The 23,848-nt window shown below is 38.4% G+C and overlaps 1 protein-coding gene across 1 annotated transcript in view; it reads right to left on the reverse strand.

The window, feature by feature from the left end:
* Nucleotides 1–13,556, reverse strand: part of slc6a11b (solute carrier family 6 member 11b) — a 31,757-nt gene extending 18,201 nt beyond the window's left edge. Inside the window, exons 1-7 of the mRNA XM_030134816.1 lie at nucleotides 13,253–13,556; nucleotides 12,432–12,658; nucleotides 11,160–11,294; nucleotides 10,874–11,014; nucleotides 10,611–10,692; nucleotides 6,670–6,802; nucleotides 3,830–3,964 (exon numbers count right to left, since the gene is read on the reverse strand). Coding sequence (XP_029990676.1) covers nucleotides 3,830–3,964; nucleotides 6,670–6,802; nucleotides 10,611–10,692; nucleotides 10,874–11,014; nucleotides 11,160–11,294; nucleotides 12,432–12,642 — 837 coding nt within the window. The 5' untranslated portion in view covers nucleotides 12,643–12,658; nucleotides 13,253–13,556. The remainder of the gene's footprint in view (nucleotides 1–3,829; nucleotides 3,965–6,669; nucleotides 6,803–10,610; nucleotides 10,693–10,873; nucleotides 11,015–11,159; nucleotides 11,295–12,431; nucleotides 12,659–13,252) is intronic.
* Between the last annotated feature and the right edge of the window lie 10,292 nt (nucleotides 13,557–23,848).

A 23,848-nucleotide genomic window follows, 5' to 3' on the forward strand; every position in this document is an offset into this window, starting at 1 on the left:
GGGAAAACATTCTAAATATATTTAAAGGAGTGATACTTTGCATTTTTAAATGGAATTATGCATTTTAAAACATTTCCCTGTGGTCTACATAAACTGTAAATGCTATGCTTGGGTCTGAATGCTTCATTAATTCACCTCCACAGGTCCATCTTCAACCCTATTTCTGAGGAATGACACCAGAAAGAAACAGAAAGGATTCTGTTGGGTTTCTGTAAATTGGCTTAGAGTCTGGTTTTGACCAACTCTATATGTAAAGTGTCATGAGATAACTTTTGTTGTGATCTGGCGCTATATAAATAAAATTTGATTGATTGATTGACTTGATTGGTTTTCTACTGTGAGTCACTTTGGAAAAAAGCGTCTGCCAAATGCATAAATGTAAATGTAATGTAAAGGTCATTTTGAGCGCTGGCCCTTTAAATGCACATGAGCCACTTCACGCCCCACCCCCGCAAGGTTGTTGACTGTGCTGCTCTGTCCCGTTCAACCAACAACTAAACATTTTAGGTAATGGGCTTGAAGTTTGGACATATTTTCAGTATGGACTACAACCGCTGGTGCTGACAAACAATTATGGCATACTTGGAGAAATGTTTGTTGGAAGTCTTGACCTTATATGTGCAAATGTCGTGACGTAACTAGTTACAGACATAACAAATTAAGCAGGAATTAAAATGGGTTGTAGAAGTTCACTTGATTTTTGCCAAAATGAATATAAAGATAGCTTTGCAGGACCTGGAGGGTTCAAATTCAAAGTTTTTGAACTATTGGGGTCCAAATACACAAATAAATGTATCAAACACTAATAAAAGTGGGTTTAGCAAAATATGACCCCTTTAAGTCAATACAATCCAATCTGTTGTAAGTGAATTTATTTGTCTTAACTGACAAAATTTAGAGACTGTGCTCATATTGGATATATTGTCCTATCATAGTTTGATAGTTATGGGTCTAATAAATAGTAATATATAATAAAGACATGCAGAAGTAAACACATATTTATTTTAATTTGTTCCATGTTTACATTATACTGTATCACTGAAGCTGATATGGTATGTTTATCACAGGTATCTCATCATGCGTGCCTACCTTGAGCAGTAAGCTGTGCAGAACAGTCTGACTTGTCTTATTAGAGGGTTCAGTTCTAATTACTTCTCTGGAAAAAACAGTCCTTATTATTGCATCCATGCGCCTGCTGCTGCCATCAGGGGTGCAAAAACAGGTGTTGATTTGGGAACAGGGGGAAATGTACAAATTGGAACCTATTTCTGCATGTTCGTGAAATGTTGCCAAGTTGTTGTTGTTAACTTTAACATATAGATGTTAAAAAAGAGTTTATAAATAAAAGATACAACACTTGACATTCTTAATTTAATTCCTAGTAAAGTTCTGATTGTTTGCTTTTGCAGACATGTTATACTGTATATATTTTTATCAGAGTTCAGATAATTTTTGTCTGTGTTTCGTCAATTAAAACATGAAAGACATCAGTCCACACCAAGAACACAAATTAAACTAGCAAAACTATTATTATGAACACTGTTTTATTTAATCTTAAGCTATATGCACCACAAATCACGTCACAGTATTGATTCAGTTAATATACCTGTCACGTTTTATAAAGACTGATGAATCTATTGGTGAGTAAGGATAGACTCATTTGGTTTTTTGGATCAGATCTGATATTCACATTGTGTTTGTCTGCCATCACTACTCTGTGTTCATAAACAATGTCCTGCCCACAGCAGGTTACACAACAAGAGTAACAGCCTGAAATAAGAACAAAACATGAATTTATTTACTAGTACTCATCATTTACAACTGTACCATTTCAGTTTGAAAATGGACAAATATTATGGTGATAAATATTACTGAAATATTCTTAGATTAAAAAACAAAAGTGCAAGGACCACTGCAGAAATAAATACATATCAATCAAAAGTATGTAGGTATTTCTTTTTCTTTTCTTTTCTTTTCTTTTCTTTTCTTTTCAATATCTGTATGTCTCTTTTTTCTTTTGCCACTTAAAGGCAGTTGTTGTCACCTGATCGACATGAATAACATCCCATGATGCACTGAGGTTTTACAATTGAGCAAATCTTTTGTATTCTGTAATCCGTTGAGGATTCTGTAGTTGAAACACGTAGGTAAGGGTGTCCCAATAGATAATAAAGGATTTTTATTTTTGTATCACAACACCTTGAATGTAATTTGGACTGCTGTATTTTTGCATTTTTTAAATTATGTTTTGAAAATTGATGACTAATTTTATTTTATTTTTGTTTCATTTTTTATTTTTTACTTACAGTAACAGGTACTTTTAATGAACACTTGATTCCTTTACATACTTTTACATTTTGTTTTTTGACCCAATGTGCCTACTACCTCATTTTTTTAATCAAATTGAAATTGCTTTATTTAGTTTGAGTCATCTTAAAGTGCTTAAACAAAGTTTACTAGTCAAGGTTTTATTTTTATTGTAAATATGCATTATCTCACAATATTGATTACCTCTCTTGATTGAGTGTTGTTCATATTGGTTGATCCTTATCCATGAGCCATGTTACTCCCATACACAAACAGAATGAAAACACACAGATGAAAACAATAACCTGTTTTGCTGGTGTGTAGTGTGATTAAAACAATGTTGTAAAGCACTTAATGAAATAACACAAGAAACACAAGTGACAAGATGAACAAATTGTTCAGTAGTTGAGGAGAAATATCATGCTCACTTGATTTGTCCCAGTGATGATTTATATGAGGTATGTGGGTGCCAAGCTTTCTTTCTTTCTTTACATATATATATATATATATATATATATATATATATATATATATATATATATATATATATATGAGGACATTTATTATTTTTTCACATAAAAACCACATAGAGTACTTAGAATTTAATTAATTATTTTACACTGTTTCTCATCTATGTATTCATCTATCCCTATGTTTTAATATTTCCTCTCTTTCTCACTGAGACTCTTCAACTATCTCTATTCACGTTGTCATGACACCCCATCCACTGACATTTTCTGCTACACTGTTGCCTAGCGACCTGAGCTGTCAGCCTCTTCCAGACAAGGTCAAGGAGTCCCCTCATCTTTATGAGTTAAATGTTAATACACCGCCTCTATTAGCCTGAACAACCCCGGGTTCTCAATACTCACACTGTTTACCTGACCCTTGATCATCTCACCACCAGCCAAAGTGTCAACTAGGACATCCAGGTTCCACTTTAAACCACTGCAATGTAACTACCAGTAATGCAAAGTTCTAAGATGTATGAAAGAGTCACCTGCATTTAAAGGTTTGCTCATTGAAAGGTACAGCTTAATTGGGAAATAGCTGTTTTCTGAAAGGTGTAAGATGTTATATGTGTATGCTGTGTGAGTATTTTAAAGGACTAGAGTTTGTAGCTAGTGAAAGGTGCAAAAAAAAGATCAGTCCTACCCATACTAACAACAACACCACCTGTCCGCCTGGCAGTTACTCAAAACAGGCAGTAGGGTGTGAAGCAGGGGTAGAAATTAATTCTTGTTTAGTCTAGTTTATGCTCCCCACTTTACTTTTGTAACCTGTGCATCGATAGGTAACCTAAAAGAAACTGTTAAAATAAACATCAGCCACTGGATGGATATTGGCCCATTTGATTTGGTTAAAATCTGTTCTACATTTGTGTAATACTTGGCTTTAGATGGTAGTGTTCACAGGTTGCCTCTTTTGATTTTGTACTAAATATAAATGTAGCACAGCTTGTTTGATTAACTTTGTGCATGATATTAAAAAGCCAGAAAAGGTAAAGCATGCATAAGCCTACCTGAGGGTCAGAGAGGCGTGAGATGTCTGGGTAGAGGTAGAACTTGATGCCATCATACGCTCCAGGCAGCGTTACTCCTCTGATTAGCAGAATCAACAGCATAAAGTACGGAAATGTAGCTGTCACGTACACAACCTGCAGGTGTAGATATGCACAGATTTAGTGTGTTAATTCATGGAATTAATTTCAAAGACTTGCAGCTTTGGAAACACAAAGGGTGTTTATCTGTGCTCATCTTTGTAACCCAGTTAAACACCTGCACAGATCCAAAGGTGAAGGACATCAACTATCAAGAAAGGCCCACAGATGAAGAGAAAGAAGAGTGTGAAGGTAATAATGGAGACTGAGACACTCTATCCCCAGACTGACACACACAGCCACAATGTGCCACAGTTCACAGCAAAGGTGAAGCGCTGTTCGGTTTACAGTTTTTTTAAGAACTGGTCCAGCTACAACACCTCAAAGGGACAGTTAGTGAGCTTCAGATCCAATCAAAGCTTTAATGCAAACCTGTATTCTGTCACTTCTCTCTTTAACCTTTTTCATCTGCAAGTTTATAATTCGCAAGATTTCTCTACAGCACCAACTGAAGATATAACAATACATAAATGCTGATTTTTATGTTGATTTATAATAAAAATCACTGCCTTCAAAGATGTACCTGGCAATCACTTCTACCATCATATGATATAAGCAATAGACATAGCATCACAACCCTAGTGTGGTATAAAATGTACTTCATTATGCATTTGTACTCATTGTGATGAGTTTCAGCTACATGAAGTTGTACTATTTTTAAGGATATGTACACTTACATGTAATCTCTCCAGAGTCAACTTCACAACAATAAACATCACACACACCTCCTGTACAGTAGCACTGTACTCACAAACTATCAAACCAAGGCTCCTTTTTCATTGAACTATTGAGGTTTTGCAGAATTGTGCTCGACATCTCAAGACTCTTAGAAACCTTTGAACAAAGACCCTGGCCTCTTGGAAGGCAGAGGCGGGCAACATACATCCCCTGGCTTGCTGGCATCTAGTCAAAGTCCAATTGAGGACAGAACAGGACAGAACAGAGCCAGGCCAGGGGACTGAAAAGAAAAGAAGGCTCCTCTGGCCCCGTCTCTTAAGCAGGAGAAGCCCAGAGGAGTGATGCTGGCAGTGTGGGAAAATGTGCCTCTCTTTGAGGCATGCACATGGGTACACACAAACGCACACACACAACTTCATTCACAACATAGAAATGAGTGCACATACTACAGGCACAGAAAAAAATGACCATTTACATACTCTTACATCCATGATACTCCAACGACCCACACAGCCCTGATCACATTACTGCACTGCTGCACTTTTATGAATGGCCTTTGTGAAGAAGCTCCTTTTGGGTGTGGGAGGGAATTTGGGAAGGAGGGTGACTTACTCAAACTCCAGAGAAATTCACTTCACTGATACATGTGATTACAAGTGTGACTAATTTGAATAAAATCAACTTAAATTGTTCAGAAAGTAAACACTTCCTGTCTGAATATTTTTAACCTAAAAAGACATTCATCAGAGGTTTATAAAGAAATGCAATATTTAGCAACGCAGTATCTCCATAGTAAGAAAGCATGAGCCCTAATGAGTGTCTCCACTCTAAGCTCTGTTAATCCTAGAGTGACCGAAAGTGTGGGAAATGTAGTCTCCTTCCCAACAGATCCCTCCTTTAATTTGTCAAATAAAACGATTACACATCCTAAACCTTCTCTGCCTCTTTCTCCTCATCTCTGTGGAGATGAAAAGCACAATATTCAATCTCTCCATGAACTTTTGATGCTCCACATGCTCTTTCCAGCTCACCACGGGTAAACATTTAAGCCACCACAAATTTACTGGTCAAGCTTGCCCCTGCCTCGCCGTAAATTTAACAAGAGAGCTTAAATGTGAGAATGGCTGGCAAACAGGGCCAACAAAGCAAACAGCTTAGCAGAGTCAGACCTGAATGGGCTGTAGGGTCTGGGGAGAAGAAAGCACCTCTCTCTTACAGCTCGCAAGCTGTGGTTAATTTCTCATAGAGAGAACGAGAGGGAGAGAGGCAGCAGAGGCGGAGACTGAGGGTATACTCTGCATGCTCCTCATGAACGCTCTCCTTTCCTCTAGTGAATACAGGAATCAATCTTGGACCGGCTGCTAAAGCCCAGCCATGAAGAAGCATTCTCCCCTCTTACTTCCCAGCCAGACAAAAGGCACTTCAGGGAGATATAGGCATTGCCGCCTAGTTGTTTTTTCCCCGTCATGTAGAATGTGAACCCATTAATTTTTCCTCACTCACACCTCTCTACTTTTCTCTTTACTTGCTTTCTTCCCTCTCCATTTCTCACTCTATCTCTATCTTTCTACTTATTCTGGCTCGTTGATTCTGAGAGGAGTTTCTTAAGGGCTGCTGAGCACTTAAATCAAGGTGCAGAGTCCTCTATGTCCTCCTCAAGGCTGGTGGAAGAGACTTAGAGGAGGACATTAAAATGGAAGGGCTGATGGGAGGAAAGGTGGAAGTGGCTGGTGCAGACAACCCTTTGTCCTCTACTTGTAGGGGAGAATGTGCGCAGCTGTGAAAGAGTTGTTTTGAGGACAAGCTACTGGCTGTTTCACTGTATAAGATAAAAACTGAACCTGCTCCAGTGCATAATAACTGACAGTAAAAGAAAAGCAAGTGCTCACAGACTCCTTACATTTCATGGATTGATAATATCATAAATGCTCATCGCGTACAACCGTCATGCATTTCTCTCCCAGCAATGGAAATAGTTCATCCACGCAAAATCGTAATAGTAAACATGCATTCCTCTGTCTTACCTTGCCAGTTGACTTGGGCCCCTTCCAGATGCAGAAGTAGCAGATGAACCAGGCCAAGGCCAGACACATGGCCAGCTCCCAGCGCACTCCCCCCATGTGCTCGATACCATCTGATATCTTCAGTACTCTGCGTCTGTCATGTCCCAGAGAACACAGATGGTTACTGGTTTGCATTTTGATTTCAGGGCACTTAGGTCGATTACTGTGTGTCACACAAAGGACACAATAACGACTTTAAGATACAACAAATAAAACCATAGTGAGTCTGCACTTCAATCAGTCTTCTGGTATTTTTTATCAATACTCTAAGAGAGTGTGAAAAGTATTAAATAACTTATACCAAGGAGAACGTCGATGAAAAATAAATAAATATTTGCATTGCTGGATATAAGGAGCAAATTAAATCATGTTACTACATACCACTCAAACTCAAAATATTGCATCATGTAGTTGAAATATAATATATAATATGGTCCAATCTGACAACTTTTAGATATTTGAGCAATGACGCATATTTGCAACACATCCCTATTTCTGCAAACTGAAAACCCCTTAAAACAGATTTTAAAAAGGTGCATACAAGACATATAATGGCTATGTAACTAAGCATACTGCATCACATGATAAACATGCTCACCATGACCAAACAATTTCCCTGTGCGTGACAAACAGCAGTACAGGAAACCTTATAGCACCTGTGTGATTGAAGCTATCACTCCTTTTTTACATCCTCTGTGACTCCTTCTCATGCTGCTGCTAAACTGAAATTGCAGGTTAAGGCTACAGCCGACAGATTAATAATGATACTAATCTGCTACCAAAAGCTGTGGAATTATTTGTAGAAATGTGAGGATGACATGGCAAGAATCCTGAAGCTCCTTCACGCCTTCCAACTTCTACAACCCACTTTCCATTAGTCATTTGATATTGTACACTTAAACATGGGAAGCAAAGCACTCCTCCAGGAACTGAGTCTCCTCTACTCTCCTAGATTCGATTTTCAGTGGTTGTTAAATCTTCAGAGGATTACACACAGCTGCAGATTGGCAAATATCTCTGATGAGTAAAGAAACCATGCCCAAAATCTGTATGCTGTATTGCACCTCTGGAGAAAAGAAGTGATGTGATGCACTATATCCTTCTACACTTCAATCTGCTGAATCTGTTGTTGGAACATCTCATGCACAAAATCCACTTCGGTCAAGATTTTTTTCACTTGTAAAGCAACGAAAAAACACTTCAAATGACTCAAGAAGACACTCTCCATATTTGCGGAAATCAAAATTTGGTAGCCAAATCAATCTTAGCAGATTACCAAAAGAGAAGGCATGACAACGTGAGCCAAAACACCCCCCAATTCATGCTTGAAAGCAGCACCATTCCAAAGTTATTAATGTACCAGTGTTTAGGATGCTTCTATTAAGGATGTATGATAGGCTCATGGTTGTTGGTGAATCCAAAGTGTGTTTCTGTTTTTTTTTTTTTTTTTTTTTAACACATACTCAGGAAACAGCATTGATGGAGGATGAGAAGCGAGACTGGGTTCACCCCTGGGGCTCTGCTGACCAGCCATTGATCATCATGACATGTTCTTGGTGGCCAGCCACAGGTTCAACACAGTCCCCCTGTCCCTCCCCTGGTCACGCAAAAGGCCAAGATGTGAACACTAATGTGGGTACGCACAGGGTGCGATTTGTTTGGGGAAGGGGGGGGGGTTAGCCCTCCCTTTGGTTTTTATATCCCAACTCCTGCTGAATGAATTTCATCCTCCGGGGGGACAATGATTAAAAAACAATTTAAATAACAGGCAGGTTGTGACTGAGTTTTCTTACACGTATATCCTACATTGCTGCCACTAACTTTCACCTGAACCCAACTGTCGGGAGTCTCGAAATTCGCAAACGCCCCATGCACATAAATACATTGTATACCTTACCTATGTCTCTCTGTATATACCAGTGTCTCTCACTGTGTCTCTCTCTCAAATGTCTCTCAGTGCACACAGCAGGCTGTACGGACATACGTCTGCAGGCGCCAATGTACATGTTCAACTGCATGCTCAACACAACATCAGAGCAAACTGGTTACTTAGTCTAATCAGCTGAATTATTTTGACATGATGTGAAATCTTAATCGATAAGGTTTTATGTTATGTTTTTCAGTCTGATTGAGTTGCCTATTTGCCGTAAATCCACTACCATGTTGGCGTGATCGGCCCTTATCCATGATTTTGAAATTTAATTAAGCCATCGCTCACATTGCAGGTATGGCCATTGCAGAAAATTACATGTTTCATGTCTTTTTAGTTTGCATTAAATATGAATGTGCAACTGTTTGACATGTAATAGGGCCTACTGTTAACTTAAAAAAGAATTAGACCTGTTGATTGCTTGTTTTTTCCTGATTAAAAACATAACATCCCCCTCTGTTTTTTTGACAAATCACACCCTGGGTACGTATAAGTAGAAATATTTTAAAAATCTGTGTAAATTGATTGTCCATACATACTGTTTGCATATTGCAAACATATTTTATGAATAATTTCTAGCATAAGAGTTTTGTTTTGCATGTGTCTAAGTTCAGTACAAACATCTACTGACTGCAGGGCATCCCTTTATGGAATCCAGTATTCATGTTAGCCTGCTTGGTGGGAATTTGGTGAATACAGCAACTGCAACACTACCGAAAGAAGGTGATCACGGTCTGATTCAAAACAAGCTCTGGAGCAGGTACATTGTTATAGGAACCGCGACCCACCACAATTGACAGGTACATTCTGGAAGACTGAGCTAAACATTTCCTGTAATCAGGGATGCTTTGCCGATTTTGATGCCAAGATAATGACCACAGTCATGAAAAAACTCCAACTCTGCTGTTACTCAGTGTTAAACTGCATTGCAATATTTCTCTTGCAACAATAGTCACCAACCTCTTGTTATTTGCCTCAGACATGTTTAACCATGTGAGTGAATATTCTCACAGCTGATGCAGGTTCATTCATTTGGATGTTTCTGAGTGAAAACCAAACAAACCAAGGGGGAGAATGTATTTATGCTCGTTAGTTCTGGAAATAAACATTATTCTGCATATTTGTAAGGTTAAATACTTTTAAGTACACAGCATCCTGCATCTTTAGTGATGTAGCGTGAATATAGACTGTACTTTTGCAATAGGGCATAGTGCCATTAAAATGACTAGTACAATAAAGAATAAACATTAGCTTTGTTGCAAGAAATCAGAAAGATCCATGCAGATGAGAAAACACAGCTCCGTTAATTTGCAGCTTTCATGTTTGTTGGTGCTGTATATACAGTACACAACACCACAGTCCGTCTTGGCAAAGATTAAGCAAGGCTTGGTCAGTTGCTATTTTTGCCAACAACATGGTGATTGGCTCCCTTTCCTCTGGGAAGGTCTTACTCGCACTAATCAACTCCACTTAGTTTCACTTCAGACTGTAAATATGGGAAGCGATCTAAACATACATTTTGAAAAATACGTTGAAAAAGACAGTCTGATGACTATAAATGATATTTGACCTAGCAGTGTAAACACAGGCACTGGCAGCGAGGCAGGAAGTGTGGTCAGCGTTACACACTGACATGGCCTGATCTGCTGCCACACACATGGCTCTAGCTGGGAGACAGCTGGCCTACCAAGGCCTGCTGACACACAAATATGAAAAGGGCTGACTAATTATTGGGGGAAAGGTTAGGGGGGTCAGCAAAAACAGTCTGGAGCTGTCAGCCGCTTCGCTTTTCAACAATATTTTACATAATATCATTTAGACGGGGGCTGGAGAAGTTGGTAAATGCCTCTACTAAATGGGTATGTCAAGGAGGAAAAGTGCCCACTGATTTTTGTGAGCAAAGTCAAAGTCCAAAATCCTGGTCAGACGTAATTAGGAGAAGGTGAAAGTACTTTTAAAAACATGTACTCACTCCCAGAACTCGATGACTGGAGAAGATGCATTGGGGTTTGTGATGTTGGTGGCATTTTCTCCGTAGTAGTCAACGCAGTATTCTGCAGAAACATAAGCATTTTTTTAGGATCAATCTTAAAACAGAAACTTGGTTCAGAGATGATGTATCTCACAATTATAGAGTAGTTTGTACTTTCTTATATCTAAAAACAAAATGATGCATTGGATCTTTTGTGCTGGTAAAAACAATCTTCTATCTTATTCAGCGTTTATTCCTCCTACCTGTATTCCAGTAGTGCCCACAGCCAGCCCACGGCAGCTCAGTGGTGAAGCAGTTGAAGAGGTAGAAGATGGCCCAGGCTAGGATCACTATATAGTACACGTTTAGATGAGCTTCAATTACCTGTGTTGCATAACCAATGCCTAAAAGGGGGAAATAGAGAAAAAAGAATGCAAAGGATAATAAATAACAAATGATTCAACTTAATGACAGAAAGAACGCAATTTGTCTAGCATGTTCAGGTTTGCCTTTGCGTGTGTGTGCGTGTGTGTGTGTGTGTGCTCTCACCCTCGAACAGCGGACAGATCTTCCTCCAGCAGGTGATGCCTCCCTCACTGGTGAACTGACCCAGAGCAGTCTCCAGGAAAAACACAGGGATACCGCAGCACACGAAGAAGATGACATATGGAACGAAGAACGCACCTACACACACACAGACACGTAGGAGGGATAACACCACACGACCTTCATATTACTGATCCATACTGCAATGACAAGTATATGTAGAAAGAAAACACCCAAACTGGGCAACATTCGCTTTTTGACAGTTATGAAAATCAAAAAGTCCAGGTGAAGCACTGTCAGCCTCTACGATGCCACACTTGAACTGTATGCTGACCTTTTCAGATTATGAGGATCCATACTGTGCTGTAATGACACCTAATGGGGCGACCTGCCTCTCTTATTGACATATCTGTGCATAATGGATGAATAATCATTGCTATCATATTTTTTTTAACTCTTGGCCTGATTGAAGATAATCTGTCTGATGGAACCATAATATCTGTAGAGTTAGTGTTACCTATATTTTCTTATGTATACCCAGATAGCAAATATTTTGGCAGCATTATGGCATACATTTGGCATTTTTGGCTTTCTTTTGGCATTATGAAAACCTTTAGGCTTAACTGTGGTATGATTAAGGTTATCCATAATAGATATGGAGGCACCAGCAGTATATGGCTGAGTTATGGCATATGTGTGGTTAACCAAAAGACTGGGCAAAGAGCGGGATCAAGTATAGGGATGGTATGGCATGTTTATGGCAAGCCAGAAGATTGACTAAAGAGCGGCAACATCTTAGTCCATATATGGATGTGTTTTGGTTGTGTTTTGGCATATTTCTGTAAAGCCAAAACACTGCGCAAAGAGTGGGAATTTCTACCCAGAAGAAAACCCCACTTCATTTTAAAAGCATGATCAACACAAATTTAGGTGAATTGTGGCCTCCTTTTGGCCGCTCTTTGGGTCAGTTTTGGCTACTTTTTGGCTGGATTATGGGGATTTGGGGGCTTTTCTGGGACAATTATGGCTATATTTTGGAAGTCCTCAATTAGTTTTGGGTGAATTTTGGCTTCCGTCTGGTTTGATTTTGGCTTGCCTATTTTGGGTCATTTAAGGCCCATACATCCGCCCAGAACTTTGCCAAAATGGCATGCCAGTTTTGGTTCAGATTTAAGCCATAATGATTTCGCTATCTGGGTCTGTAGTTTCTTCCTTGTTCCTGTTTTTGTACCCGTCTTGTCCATCCTTCCAACACAGTAAAAACAAATCCCCTACCTCCTCCATTCTTGTAGCAGAGGTAAGGAAACCTCCAAACGTTTCCCAAACCAATAATCTCTCCAGCCACAGACAGGACAAACTCGATCTTGTTGTTCCAATGGCCTCTCTCATTGTAGTCCCCGTTGTCTATGCTGGAGCTGGACCCTTCCGGGTCTTTGCCATCCTCTGGTTTACCGTTTATAACGGGCCCGCTCTTCTCAGCTGTCATGACGCTCCAGCAGCCGCTGAGATTGGGAAAAAAAAACACAGACACAAGATTAAAAAGATGACCTCATAGCTTTAACTTTAAATGGATTCATTAAGTTTTTCTGGAAAATCTCTCCTGACAAATATGAGGCTGAATGGGACTGTCCAATTAATGCAAAACCCCGCCCATCCAATAGTCCAGACTGCCAAAGTTCACATGAACTAACACAGCTCTGAGGATTCTGCTGATAATGGAGCTGCTGGGCTTGTGGTCAGATTAGTCTAATTTATAACTAAAGCAAAAGCTGTAACTCATTAAACCTAAACGCACCAAGAAATAAACATGCAAGTGAACAAATATGGAAAAAGAAAAAAAGATTTCAGATTTCAGTATCCTCCAAATAAACTTCTGATGGTGCTGCTCGACGGTGATGTAATGCATCATGTTAAATAACTTCTCCCCATCTGTGTAACCCCACCATCGATCATCACCTCACTGAGTAGAAGTTCAGTGCACAAGTCAAATTTCAACCGAAAACAAACACAGAGCGAAAAAGCAGAAAATCATACACAAAAATGAGTGATCATGCACAGAAAAAGCGCAGACATATAAGTTAATGCAGACTACTCACTAGTGTCCTAACAGTGGTAAACCTCCTTTTGGCTCCCGCGATGATGCGCACCAACAATTGCCTATACAAAACACAGGATGGTTAAGCCAGATCAGGGGGGTGGAAAAAAAGGAGAGAGGGGGCAAAAAGAGGAAAAAGAGAACAATCTGGATCCGCGTTGAGTGAAGTGGTTTTGTTGAGTCTCTCGTCTATATAAAGGAAGATCCCAGACGTGGCAGAGTGACGGGAGATCTTACACCAGGCGATGGATAACGTGCGACTGCGCTCCCACTCTCCAAGCGGTCTACTCTCAAGCGCCTCCAGTTGGATAAAAGCCATGTGGTGACCAGTCTAACTCTCACTCCAGCGTTACCACGGCGCAGAGCAGGATGGCACGGCGAGACGCGCAAAACCACAGCAAAACTTACAATAGTGCGCAAAAAAGAGTTTTATTTACTGTTTAAGCAAGTTATTTATTTATTTGTGCTTTAATCATAGGCACAGTGTTTACATTCATTAATGCAATGATGCTCACAGTCAGATGCGTCCTGTCACAGGTAAACATGAACTCAGTGGTACTATGACTTGTGTGCGTATTTTGGACCAAACGCAGATTAACACTTTTCAGAAGCAGTTCACATACACACATAAGCAGTAGAAACAGACAAATATAAACTAAATTAATGAATGAAAAAAACAAACAAACAAAAAAACCCAAAACAAACCGGAAATCTCTCCATAGGATCCACAAATGACAGTCTCGACATGTAAAGTGTCATGAGATAACTTTTGTTATGATTTGGCGCTATATAAATAAAATTTGATTGATTGATTGGATTGAAATGCTGACTTTATGTGCCAGTGTAGCCATCAGGTTGTATTTGGCACAATTATGCTATTCCTATATTTATACATAATTATAATAATTAAATAATAATTATGCTAACCTATACTAAGTTATAATATGTTATTTACATGGACACGTCTTTACACAGTGTTTAATCTTAGGACTGAATTCATTAAATTATTCTGGATAATGTAATATAATAATAAAACCTGTTATATGATACAAGTATGAGAGTCAACTGTGACAAGAACTTTTGAGCTTTAAAAACGTCCTTTTTGCACCCTTTTACAACTTAATTTGTTCATATTAATCATTTATGGCCAGTTACTTTTTGTAAAAAAAATAAAATAAAATAAAATAATAATAATTAAAAAAACAAACAAACAACTAAGTCACAAAATCACAGTTTGATACAAAAATTAATTCTGTACTTTATTAGCATAACTTATGAAGACCTTCAGTACAAGCTAAGTTATCACAACTGTAATAATTTGGACAAATTTAAAAAAAAACATCAGCAAAGACGCAGAAAAAAAACTTGTTACTTATTTAGGAGCAGTGTTGTTATTACACAGTTTAACCACAAGAGGTCACTAGCTTTGCTCTCCAACTGTAAAATATAATTAATAATATAAAAATAAAAATTAGCAATTGTATGAAAATCTTCTTGTAAAGTCTTTGTCAAAATAAAATGCTATATCATGTGTTTACCATTAGGACTTTTTTCTTTTTCTTTCTTTTTTTTTTACTCAGTTAATCTTAGTAGCATTATGGTGTAGGTAGTCTCTAAAATTCCAGTCCACCTTCCCTGCACTGGAATGTACATAACAATAAAACATTTAGTAAAATATTTCCACACAAAAGACAAGTTGAATAAATAGGCAACTTTTGCTGCTTTCACCAAAAGTGTTTGTTAGTTGAAGACTTGTGGGAAGTCAAGTCTTAATCTTCAAAGAGGCAGTGACCCCATTTGATTTATGAATTGATGTCAACAGTCTTGTTTCCTTTGTCAATACATTTGCTCCTGGGGCTTTGCTTTCAGCATACCAACTCACACCTTTTTGTCCCTTCCAGAAGTCACTCTGCACTCACTCATACAATGCAGATGGATTTCCTCATTTAAAAACATTGGATTGTAGTTGTCACCTCCTAATGATGAATGATCAGCCAATCATAAAGTCCTAATAACTCATGCTGTTTTAAAAACAAATGTTTCCTTATTGCCTTGAAAAGGAAGTTTGACGGTTTGTAGGGTTTGTTCATACAGGAGTTGATTGCCTGGTTTCCAGGCGTGATAGACTCGTTGCACTAGGAACTCCCCTGACTCTAAAAGCCTGACCTAGTCTCTAAGAATCCCTTCACGCAAGGGTCACTTGTCATTAGAAGCTTAAAGGAAGTGTCCTGCATAAAAGTATGGCCACCCAAAGTGGCTGGCAAACATTCACTGAGCTTTTCAGGCAGAGTCAAGTCTTTATTTATGCTGCCCTGTACAACATTATCAGAGTAGGAATGCTTGATGAGGATCGAGCTGAACATTTTTTCAGGTCGAGGATGGTCCAGGTCCTGTTTTTTTTTTTTTGCCTCTTTCTATTTGGTATGAAGGAGCAGGTTTATCTTTCTAAAGTGTTTTGATGGTGATAGTCCAGGACAGGAACAGATCTAATTTTCAAACCTCATGAAGGCAAAGGCTTAGTTGTGGACAACAGTGAAAGAGAAATCCTGTCATTCTCACTTTGAAAGATTTGTTGACCAGATGACTACAGGTCTCTCCTTCGCTGTTATCCTTGTGGCCTAGTGCCTCCAAATGAGTTAGAAGCTTCATAGTTATTGGCTGCCTTACTCCTATTTGAATACAAAGGTGTAGTTTCATTGGCTGCTTGAGTCAGGAGGGACAGAGTGACTTTGCTGTCCAGTTAGAACACTATGAAGAAAAAGCATGTTGCTAGGATACTCATCACCAGCCACTTACAAGATGCTGCAAGAGAAAAAAAAATGAAAAAGTGCAGAATTGTGTGGGACAAACAGAGAGTACATCAGAGGCAGAGATCTGAAGAACATAACGATAAAAAAAAAAAAGGGACGCAGACAAGTAGGGAAGCAGAATGAAAAGGAGGGGCAGTTAGAGAAACAGAGTGGATAAAGCTGCCTGTCTGCATCTCTTTCAGCGTCTCCTCACATGATGTTACATAACAGTGGGGGGAGTTTTGCAGTGTTTTGTGAATGCTGCTCAATTTGTCTCCAAACACTATAGAACTAATACCCTCTTAGTCTGTTGGAGATAGCTTCCTGGATTTGTGTGTTTCAGCTCATTTGCTCATTTCTTTTTTTTACAACAAACTAAACAATTCCGGAGCACATAACCTTTCGAAGCCCTGACTTCTCTTGAAACATTGTTTAGGATTTTTAAGAGTTTTTATATCGCTTGCATGCATGAATTCACTTATTTGTGCTCGTACTGATTCACTCTTGCAGTTTTCATCTGCACTATAGCCAGCGGCTGCTGACAGTTGTGATAAACTCACTACAGGCTAATTTCACCAAACAGCACACATACAAAGTTAGGTGAACACAGAGGAACATTTAGCAGCTGAACTTTTTGACATCTAATTAAAAGTGACTTGGTGAAAAACAAAACAGAATTAAAAACAAGTGGTACCAGGCACAACAAACCCTGCCCCTCGTACGTATTGTAGTTTATTTTGGCATCAATCCAGCTGATGTTATGTCTATACGTGTGGTGATGTTAGCATATCAATTTCCTCTATGTATGTGGCAAGTATGAAGTAAATTGAAACTAAATTAATGGTTTCATGGACATTTGAAAGGTCGCCCATTATAAGTAAATGGGAGAAAAAAAAAAGATTTAAAAAACTCATAAAAAATTAGAACTCTGACCTACGTTTCCTAAAATGTAATGACATCTATTCTGGGTCACTGGCAATCTATAAACCCAATTTGATATGAATTCAACCAACAGTTTTGCTGCTACAGACATTTGAAATGTCACCCATTATAAGTGAATAGGAGAAAAAAAAAAAGATTTTAAAAATTCATAAAATATTTGAACGTTGATCTACTGTTTTCAAAATGTAATGAGATCTATTCTGGGTCACTGGCAATCTGTAAACCTAATTTGGTATGAATTCAACCAATAGTTTTGCTGCTAGAGTGTTAACAAAAAAAACAAATAAAGAAACCAAACCAAAAAACAATACCCGTTTCCTCCCCTACGAGGGGTGGGGTAATAATATTTACTGATGACTAGAGACACAAAGTGTAAACTAACTGCTGTTTTCTCATTTGTCATTAAGTTCTAAAGTACATTTTGTGTTTATAGCTTGTCCTGATGCCACCTACTGGCCAACAATAGATGAATGCTGCTTTAAGAATTTTCTTGAGAGAGATGTAGACACCAAACTGTTTCATGGAAGGAAATTTGTATGGATGTTTAAAAAAACAAAAACAAAACACCACCTCAAAATTATCACGTTTGACATGTTTGGGTTTGAGCCAATTCATTCAAGTCATAACTTCCAGATCAGTCATCCAATGCCTTGCCATTCTAATGCCCCTCAAAGTGTATAAACCTGGAGCTCAATACAGACACCACCCCACATCTTCATATCAACAGCAATTTGTTTGACCAATTCAACAAGATGGCCCCAGAACATTTCAACACGGGTCACTTCACTGAGACAGCTTTGGACTGCATTGATGCACAATTTTCACCACCAACAAAAAGAAACTGCGAGGGAAAGTGAAGAGAAAAGAAGCTAGGGGAAATGCAAGACAAAGAGCCCAGTGCAACAGATCCCAAACTCAGGTTCAACAAACTAGCTGCAGCCAGTCCACTGCATCTATTCAGCATTTATTTTACCACAATTAGTCTGGTGTCCAACAGAAGGTAGTATTTACATTCACAACAATAGTGAGACAGTATCAGATAGATGTAAAAAAAACAATGAAAGAGTGAAAATCTAACAAACACCCGCACACACACACACACACACACACACACACACACACACACACACACACACACACACTTACAACACACTTACAGCACTGCACACACACTCTGACCCCCACCTTACTGCTTTCCTTGGAGAATCCAACAGCTTTTTCTGGTTGGCAAGAGAGGAGCGTTGAGTAGCGACCAACCAGGCCACCCAGTAGTGAATGAAACCTGCCAGCAACACCATCAGGCACATGCCAATACAGCGGAGAGGACTCATATTGGTATGCTGCATGTTAATAATATCAGAGAACAGCATCACTGTAAAAGCAGAGGCTTCAGTAAGGCTGCAACAACATTTGAAATTGTGATTGCAAATTATTTGATACAAGACCATCATCTGTGACTTAAAAGGCTATTAAACCACTAATCCACAACACTGTAAACCCAGATAAGTTGAGTTTACTTGAAAGAAAACTGGTTGCTTTAAAAATATTAAGTATTGATCAATGAACTTTTAAAGTACATTTAACTTAAAGTTCATTAATCATTACTTAATTTTTTAAGGCAACTGACACACAAATGTATGGTCACATTTATGTTTTATTTTTGGGATATTATTTCCTCAAAAGAAATATTTTACATAGATTATAATGGTCGAATAATATCGTGTTGGTTATGGTGACTATAAAAACAATGTAAAGTTGTTGGTTGTTATTCTCAGCCCTGTCGCTAGGGCGCAGCGACGCCAAGCTCTTCTCCAAAGGACCCCTCTTGTCGCGCGGACTTTCTTGACTTCCTCGTTGTCCTGAGTGAGGCTGAACTGACAACAAGCTAACTGTCGGCGTCTCATTATTTCTCCTGTGTTAACAAGTTGGTGGACTCCTAAAAGTCATGAAAAGTACATGTTGCTTATGTTGCCCCAAGACCAATTTTGGCACGTATTGTAAAGTTTCAAGTGATTTTGTCTCCGAGAAAAAAAAAGTAATTGTGCTCCCGTTTAATTGTCCGTGCTCTCCCTAAGATGGCGGATCAGTCACGTGGTCAGTAACCGCTATCCTTTGAACTCTGGGCGGCTCCGCGCGGCGTCTGTGCCCAAACTGCAGGGGGCAGTGTGCCACAAACGCACATCTATCACAGCAAAAAACTAGAGAAGAAGAAAATTCATCAGTTCGTTTTCTGTTTTCACAGTTATCAATAAACTTACCTCCTCCGGAAGGAAATTTGTGTCTGTATCCCTGTGTTTATTAATAACATGGAGAGCCAGCTCACCTCTCTCAGACTCCGTGGGACGTTTGGGCTCCTCCTGGGTCTGCACTTCTCCCATTGGTGGTCTTTTTTGCCTTCACATATCTGTCCTGAATGTTTTCAAGGTTTTTTTTGCCTATTCCTCCTCTTTGCCGCCTGTCGCTGTAATTTCCCTCCATGAATTGTTCACCCCGCGGCTGTTGCGGTGGTCCCGGTGTGAATCATCCACGTGCCTGTACTTCTGTACTTCTACCACCAGGAGCTCCTGAACGTCGGCCATGTTGTCCGCGCGTCTCTTACAAATTTTCTGAGGTGCGCGAAGCGGAAAGTTTCCGCTTGAGGTGAGCCGCGCGAAGGGGCGTGGCTGTGAAAATGACGTCAGTTGACCGCGTGAAGCTCGCTGACACGGTAAGCATAAACCAGCCTTTAGGCTCCAGTACATTCCATTTTCATTTCCAAAGGTTTGATTTAGAATCCATAACATGCTATTTTGTCTCAAGAATGTTTCATTTAGTGTTAAAGGCTTTTACATTTTATGGATAAGGTTATTAGATATTTCATTCTTTGTTAAAGCACTTTTAAAACATAAATTCAAGCCATCCACTGAAGCGCTGTTATGTGACCTGGTCAACTGTAGCGCTATGCTAGTTTATTTATATGATACATTCATTAGGAATGAGACTTTGTTATAATGTTGGCTTATGATGGAAACTACAAAGCCCGGGAAGGGACAGGAAGAAAAAAAAAGTAATGCGTTATAACGCAATAGTTCAAAAGTATTGCGTTATAACACAATAGTTTTTGCATTGGGATCTGCATTCTGGATCTGACCGTGCAGGTGTAACACACCACCCTGCCCTGTGCCCTATGCATGTGTAGTTCAGATGACCGTAACTCTTTATTATTTGTGCGATCGGAAAAATTCCAACAATTTCTGAAACCTGAGACACTATGCTTTATGGACATTCTTGGGTCAATGCAAAAATTTCACAGGCACCCGTCCTAGAAGCCGCAAAGTAAGCCATTCTGTGACTGTGGACGCACACAGCAGACCAGATTCACAGAGTGGAGAAACGGAGCGCATAACGGAGTGGATAACGGATTAGATCTAGTGTTGGAAAACGTAGGCAAGACGGTCATCCCAAGTTACAAGACCAGCCTGGAGGTTTATGGATGGATTTGTGACCGAAGGAGTGACTGATGGAGCTACATCTGAAGAAGAAAGGTAAAGTTCACCCAGTTCCATTTCCTAGTGGACTTTCTAAATGACTGAAGCACTCACTGCTTTTTTCTGTGTAGTTTTTACTTGTTTTACTTTATTGTATGTGTAAATTGACGCTTATGCTGCATGGTGGTTTTATAGAATAAAGTACAAACTATGTAGAATATTTGTTAGTTTGTACTGTGTTGTACTTTCTGTACGTAAAAGTGCGCATGATGCTCTACAAAATAAGAGCGCATATGCTGATGTTCGGTGACTTTTTTCCTCAATAGTGCAATTTTACCTTGTCTTGTTTGTGTAACACATTGTTCTATGTGTGTTATTTTTCCATGTGCCCACCAGAAGTTACATTCAAGGATGAAGAGGGAGAAGCCGATGTGCAAGGCTCTGGTGATGAGAGCAGAGACTGAAGACTGTCCACATCACAGATGCAGGATGAGATGAGCCTGATGATAATCAGTCCAAATACCACAGACATTCAACACATCCACAGGATGACTGACTTTTGATTTCTAGAGACTATTTTCCATGTGCAAACTCTGCCATAGGAGCACTGGCTGGATGTGTGACACCTGTGCACTGACAGAACTGTTTCTGCAGAACCATGAACATGAAGGCACTCTGCAGCCACAGAACGGAGTGGGGGAAAAACACCTGTATAGTTTGCACATTTACCTTGTTTTTGCACAATAAAAGGCAAATACTCACACATTTTGTTGTAAATACTTTTTATACTTTCAAAGTTCATATTTAACATTCAAATCTTGTATCCATGTGTAATTTCAGTGTTTTCTCTGCTAAAACTAAAAAAAACAAATTCTGTTTTGTGTTTTTCATCATTTTAAAGTGTTATTACAGTATTAAAACAAACAGTGATTGCTGTATTGAATGTTTGAAGTGTTCTGCAAAAATTGACAAAAGGAGTCAAAGCATATTTTCTGACCTTTTATGGTCAAAATAAGAAAACAAGTCCAGGTGGACCATTTTAGGCTCAGGATATAAAGGATGTTAACACAATGAGCACATCCTCCTTTCTCATGCGTAGACCATTCACTCTTGGCGTACATCCACCTGTATCCATGAAGCTGCCCACAACCGTGAAGCTGGGCAAATATGAATTTCATTCAGAAATCGTTGGAATTTTTCCAATTGGACAAATAATGGAAGAGTTACGATTATACTACACAGGACAGGGTAGCATGTCAGACCTGGCATGGTCGGACCTGAACTGGACCACAGCATATTATGTATGGACCTCAAGCAAGAGAGAGCATATAGGATTGCGTTATAACGCAAAAACTATTGCATTATAATGCAACAGTTTTTGCGTTATAATGCAATAATTTTTATTTTTTGCATGTCCCTTCCCGGGCTCCCTAGAAAACAAATGTAAATGTGGAAAAAAAGGTATTGTGATTTTAAATGACATGTTGATTGACGAAAGAGATAAATAATATTCAGAGTCAAAGAAAATAAGTTGACTGTACCTAATATTTTCTATTAATGTCATCTAAGTCATATTTTTAAGTGCATTCTAATTTTTTTTTTTTTTTTAAGTATATTTGACATTCGGGCTTACGGTGAAATTTGTGTTATCCCTGTAAAGCCTGACCCATTAAATCAGTGAAAAAAAATTCCAGTTCTTTGAAACCGCAGCCTTTATTGGTCCTGAACAACCAAAAAATGAAATTTTCAAATATTAATGTCCATGTATGAGTTTAAATTTTGTGTCCTATTTGATACATCAGCTCTCAGTGCTCAAATATTATTATTTTTGAACAAACAGAAACATAATATAACACAAACATGTCTAACAAATTGATAATTCTTTTTCACAATTGTTAAAGTTCTGCCTCCTTCCTCATTAATGACAATCTTGTAGTGTCACTGGAAAGGCCTCTGGTGAATGAATTCCTCCCCCCTGGTGGATTATCCATGTAATGCATGTATCTAATTGTATACATCAGGTTTTTCAAGAAAAAAAATATCACACTGAACATGTAGAGGGTTTCAAAAGTCATTCATCAAATATGATACGTTTGGTGTTATAGGGTTAAAAAAGTTAAGTAGAGTGGATTTCCTCAGCTTTTCAGTGATATTACGTAGCTCTTGTTTGGACATGTAAAGGCTCCATAGTGAATATGTTTATGCTTTAACATGCATCAATGATTCATCATCATTTTCTACTTAAAGCCAATGAGCAGCTCTGTGCTGCTTCAGAGAGGCAACAACTTAGAGCAGACAGTTATTTATTTGGAAGTGTAAAACATCCACATTCAATTTTCTAACTAAGAAAAAAAATTGCTATAGGTTTTGTCTGAGTTATACATTACAACATATCACATTTTGAAATTTTTTCATGAAAATTGTGACTTTAAGTAAACTGGATGAAATCAAGGTACTCCAGAATCAGATGATGTTTGATACCTGATTCTGATGCTATAGAAACACTGGAAAAACTAAATAAATTAGTACAGGTCAGGTACCACAGAAACAGTTCTTGGTCTCTGAGTTTTGATTTACTTGGTAGAATTACACACTAAAACTGCCAGAAGTTGCTGCATACATAAACTGTTACACACATCAAATTTACTCATACCTATTTCTAGTCATAACATGTTTGTTCATTTATTCCTTGTGTTTTGTCTACTTTATGATTATAGTATTTTTAAGAGCTTTAAGAATACTAATTACTTTACATAGATGTCAGTACAAATCAGTCTAAACTGAGACAGAAAATGAGTATTAGAAGAAAATAAAAAAGAAGAAAACATTTGTACCTTTGTTTGGCTCATAAACATAAACTGCTATAAATGACTTGACATACAGTATCATTTACACCATACACAAACAATATTACTGTTACTAAAAGCTTTCAGTATTTAAATATAAATGATGCAAAAATTGTGCATTTTATGTGGTTGAATATGACCTGAATATGGCTGTTATAGGTATGATCACCAATAGTTTTTCATCTGGATTTATCTTAACCATATTTAATGATAGTGAATGTAACACAAGACAATTTCAGAAAAAGTTATAATTTGGAGAGCTTCAGTATTTTACTAAAACAGAGAAGCACACAAGTGAAAAACAATTACTTATAAAATTCTAGTATTAACAATAATTAACTGTGGAGGTTTTTAACATTCACTGTCTCTGGGTTCACTTGTTTACACTGACTTCCTGATGATAAATGTGGTCAAACGTGTAAACAAGGCAAAACAGAGGGCTACTCATTGTTAAAAGTTAAAACCCTTAATTCCAAAGTACAGATGAGGATGCGTTATATTATTGTGGTGGCAAAATTTTTATCACAGTTATTGTATAGTGGAGTATTTTCTC

Source organism: Sphaeramia orbicularis, chromosome 5 (genome assembly GCF_902148855.1).
Source record: "Sphaeramia orbicularis chromosome 5, fSphaOr1.1, whole genome shotgun sequence".
Taxonomy (NCBI): domain Eukaryota; kingdom Metazoa; phylum Chordata; class Actinopteri; order Kurtiformes; family Apogonidae; genus Sphaeramia; species Sphaeramia orbicularis.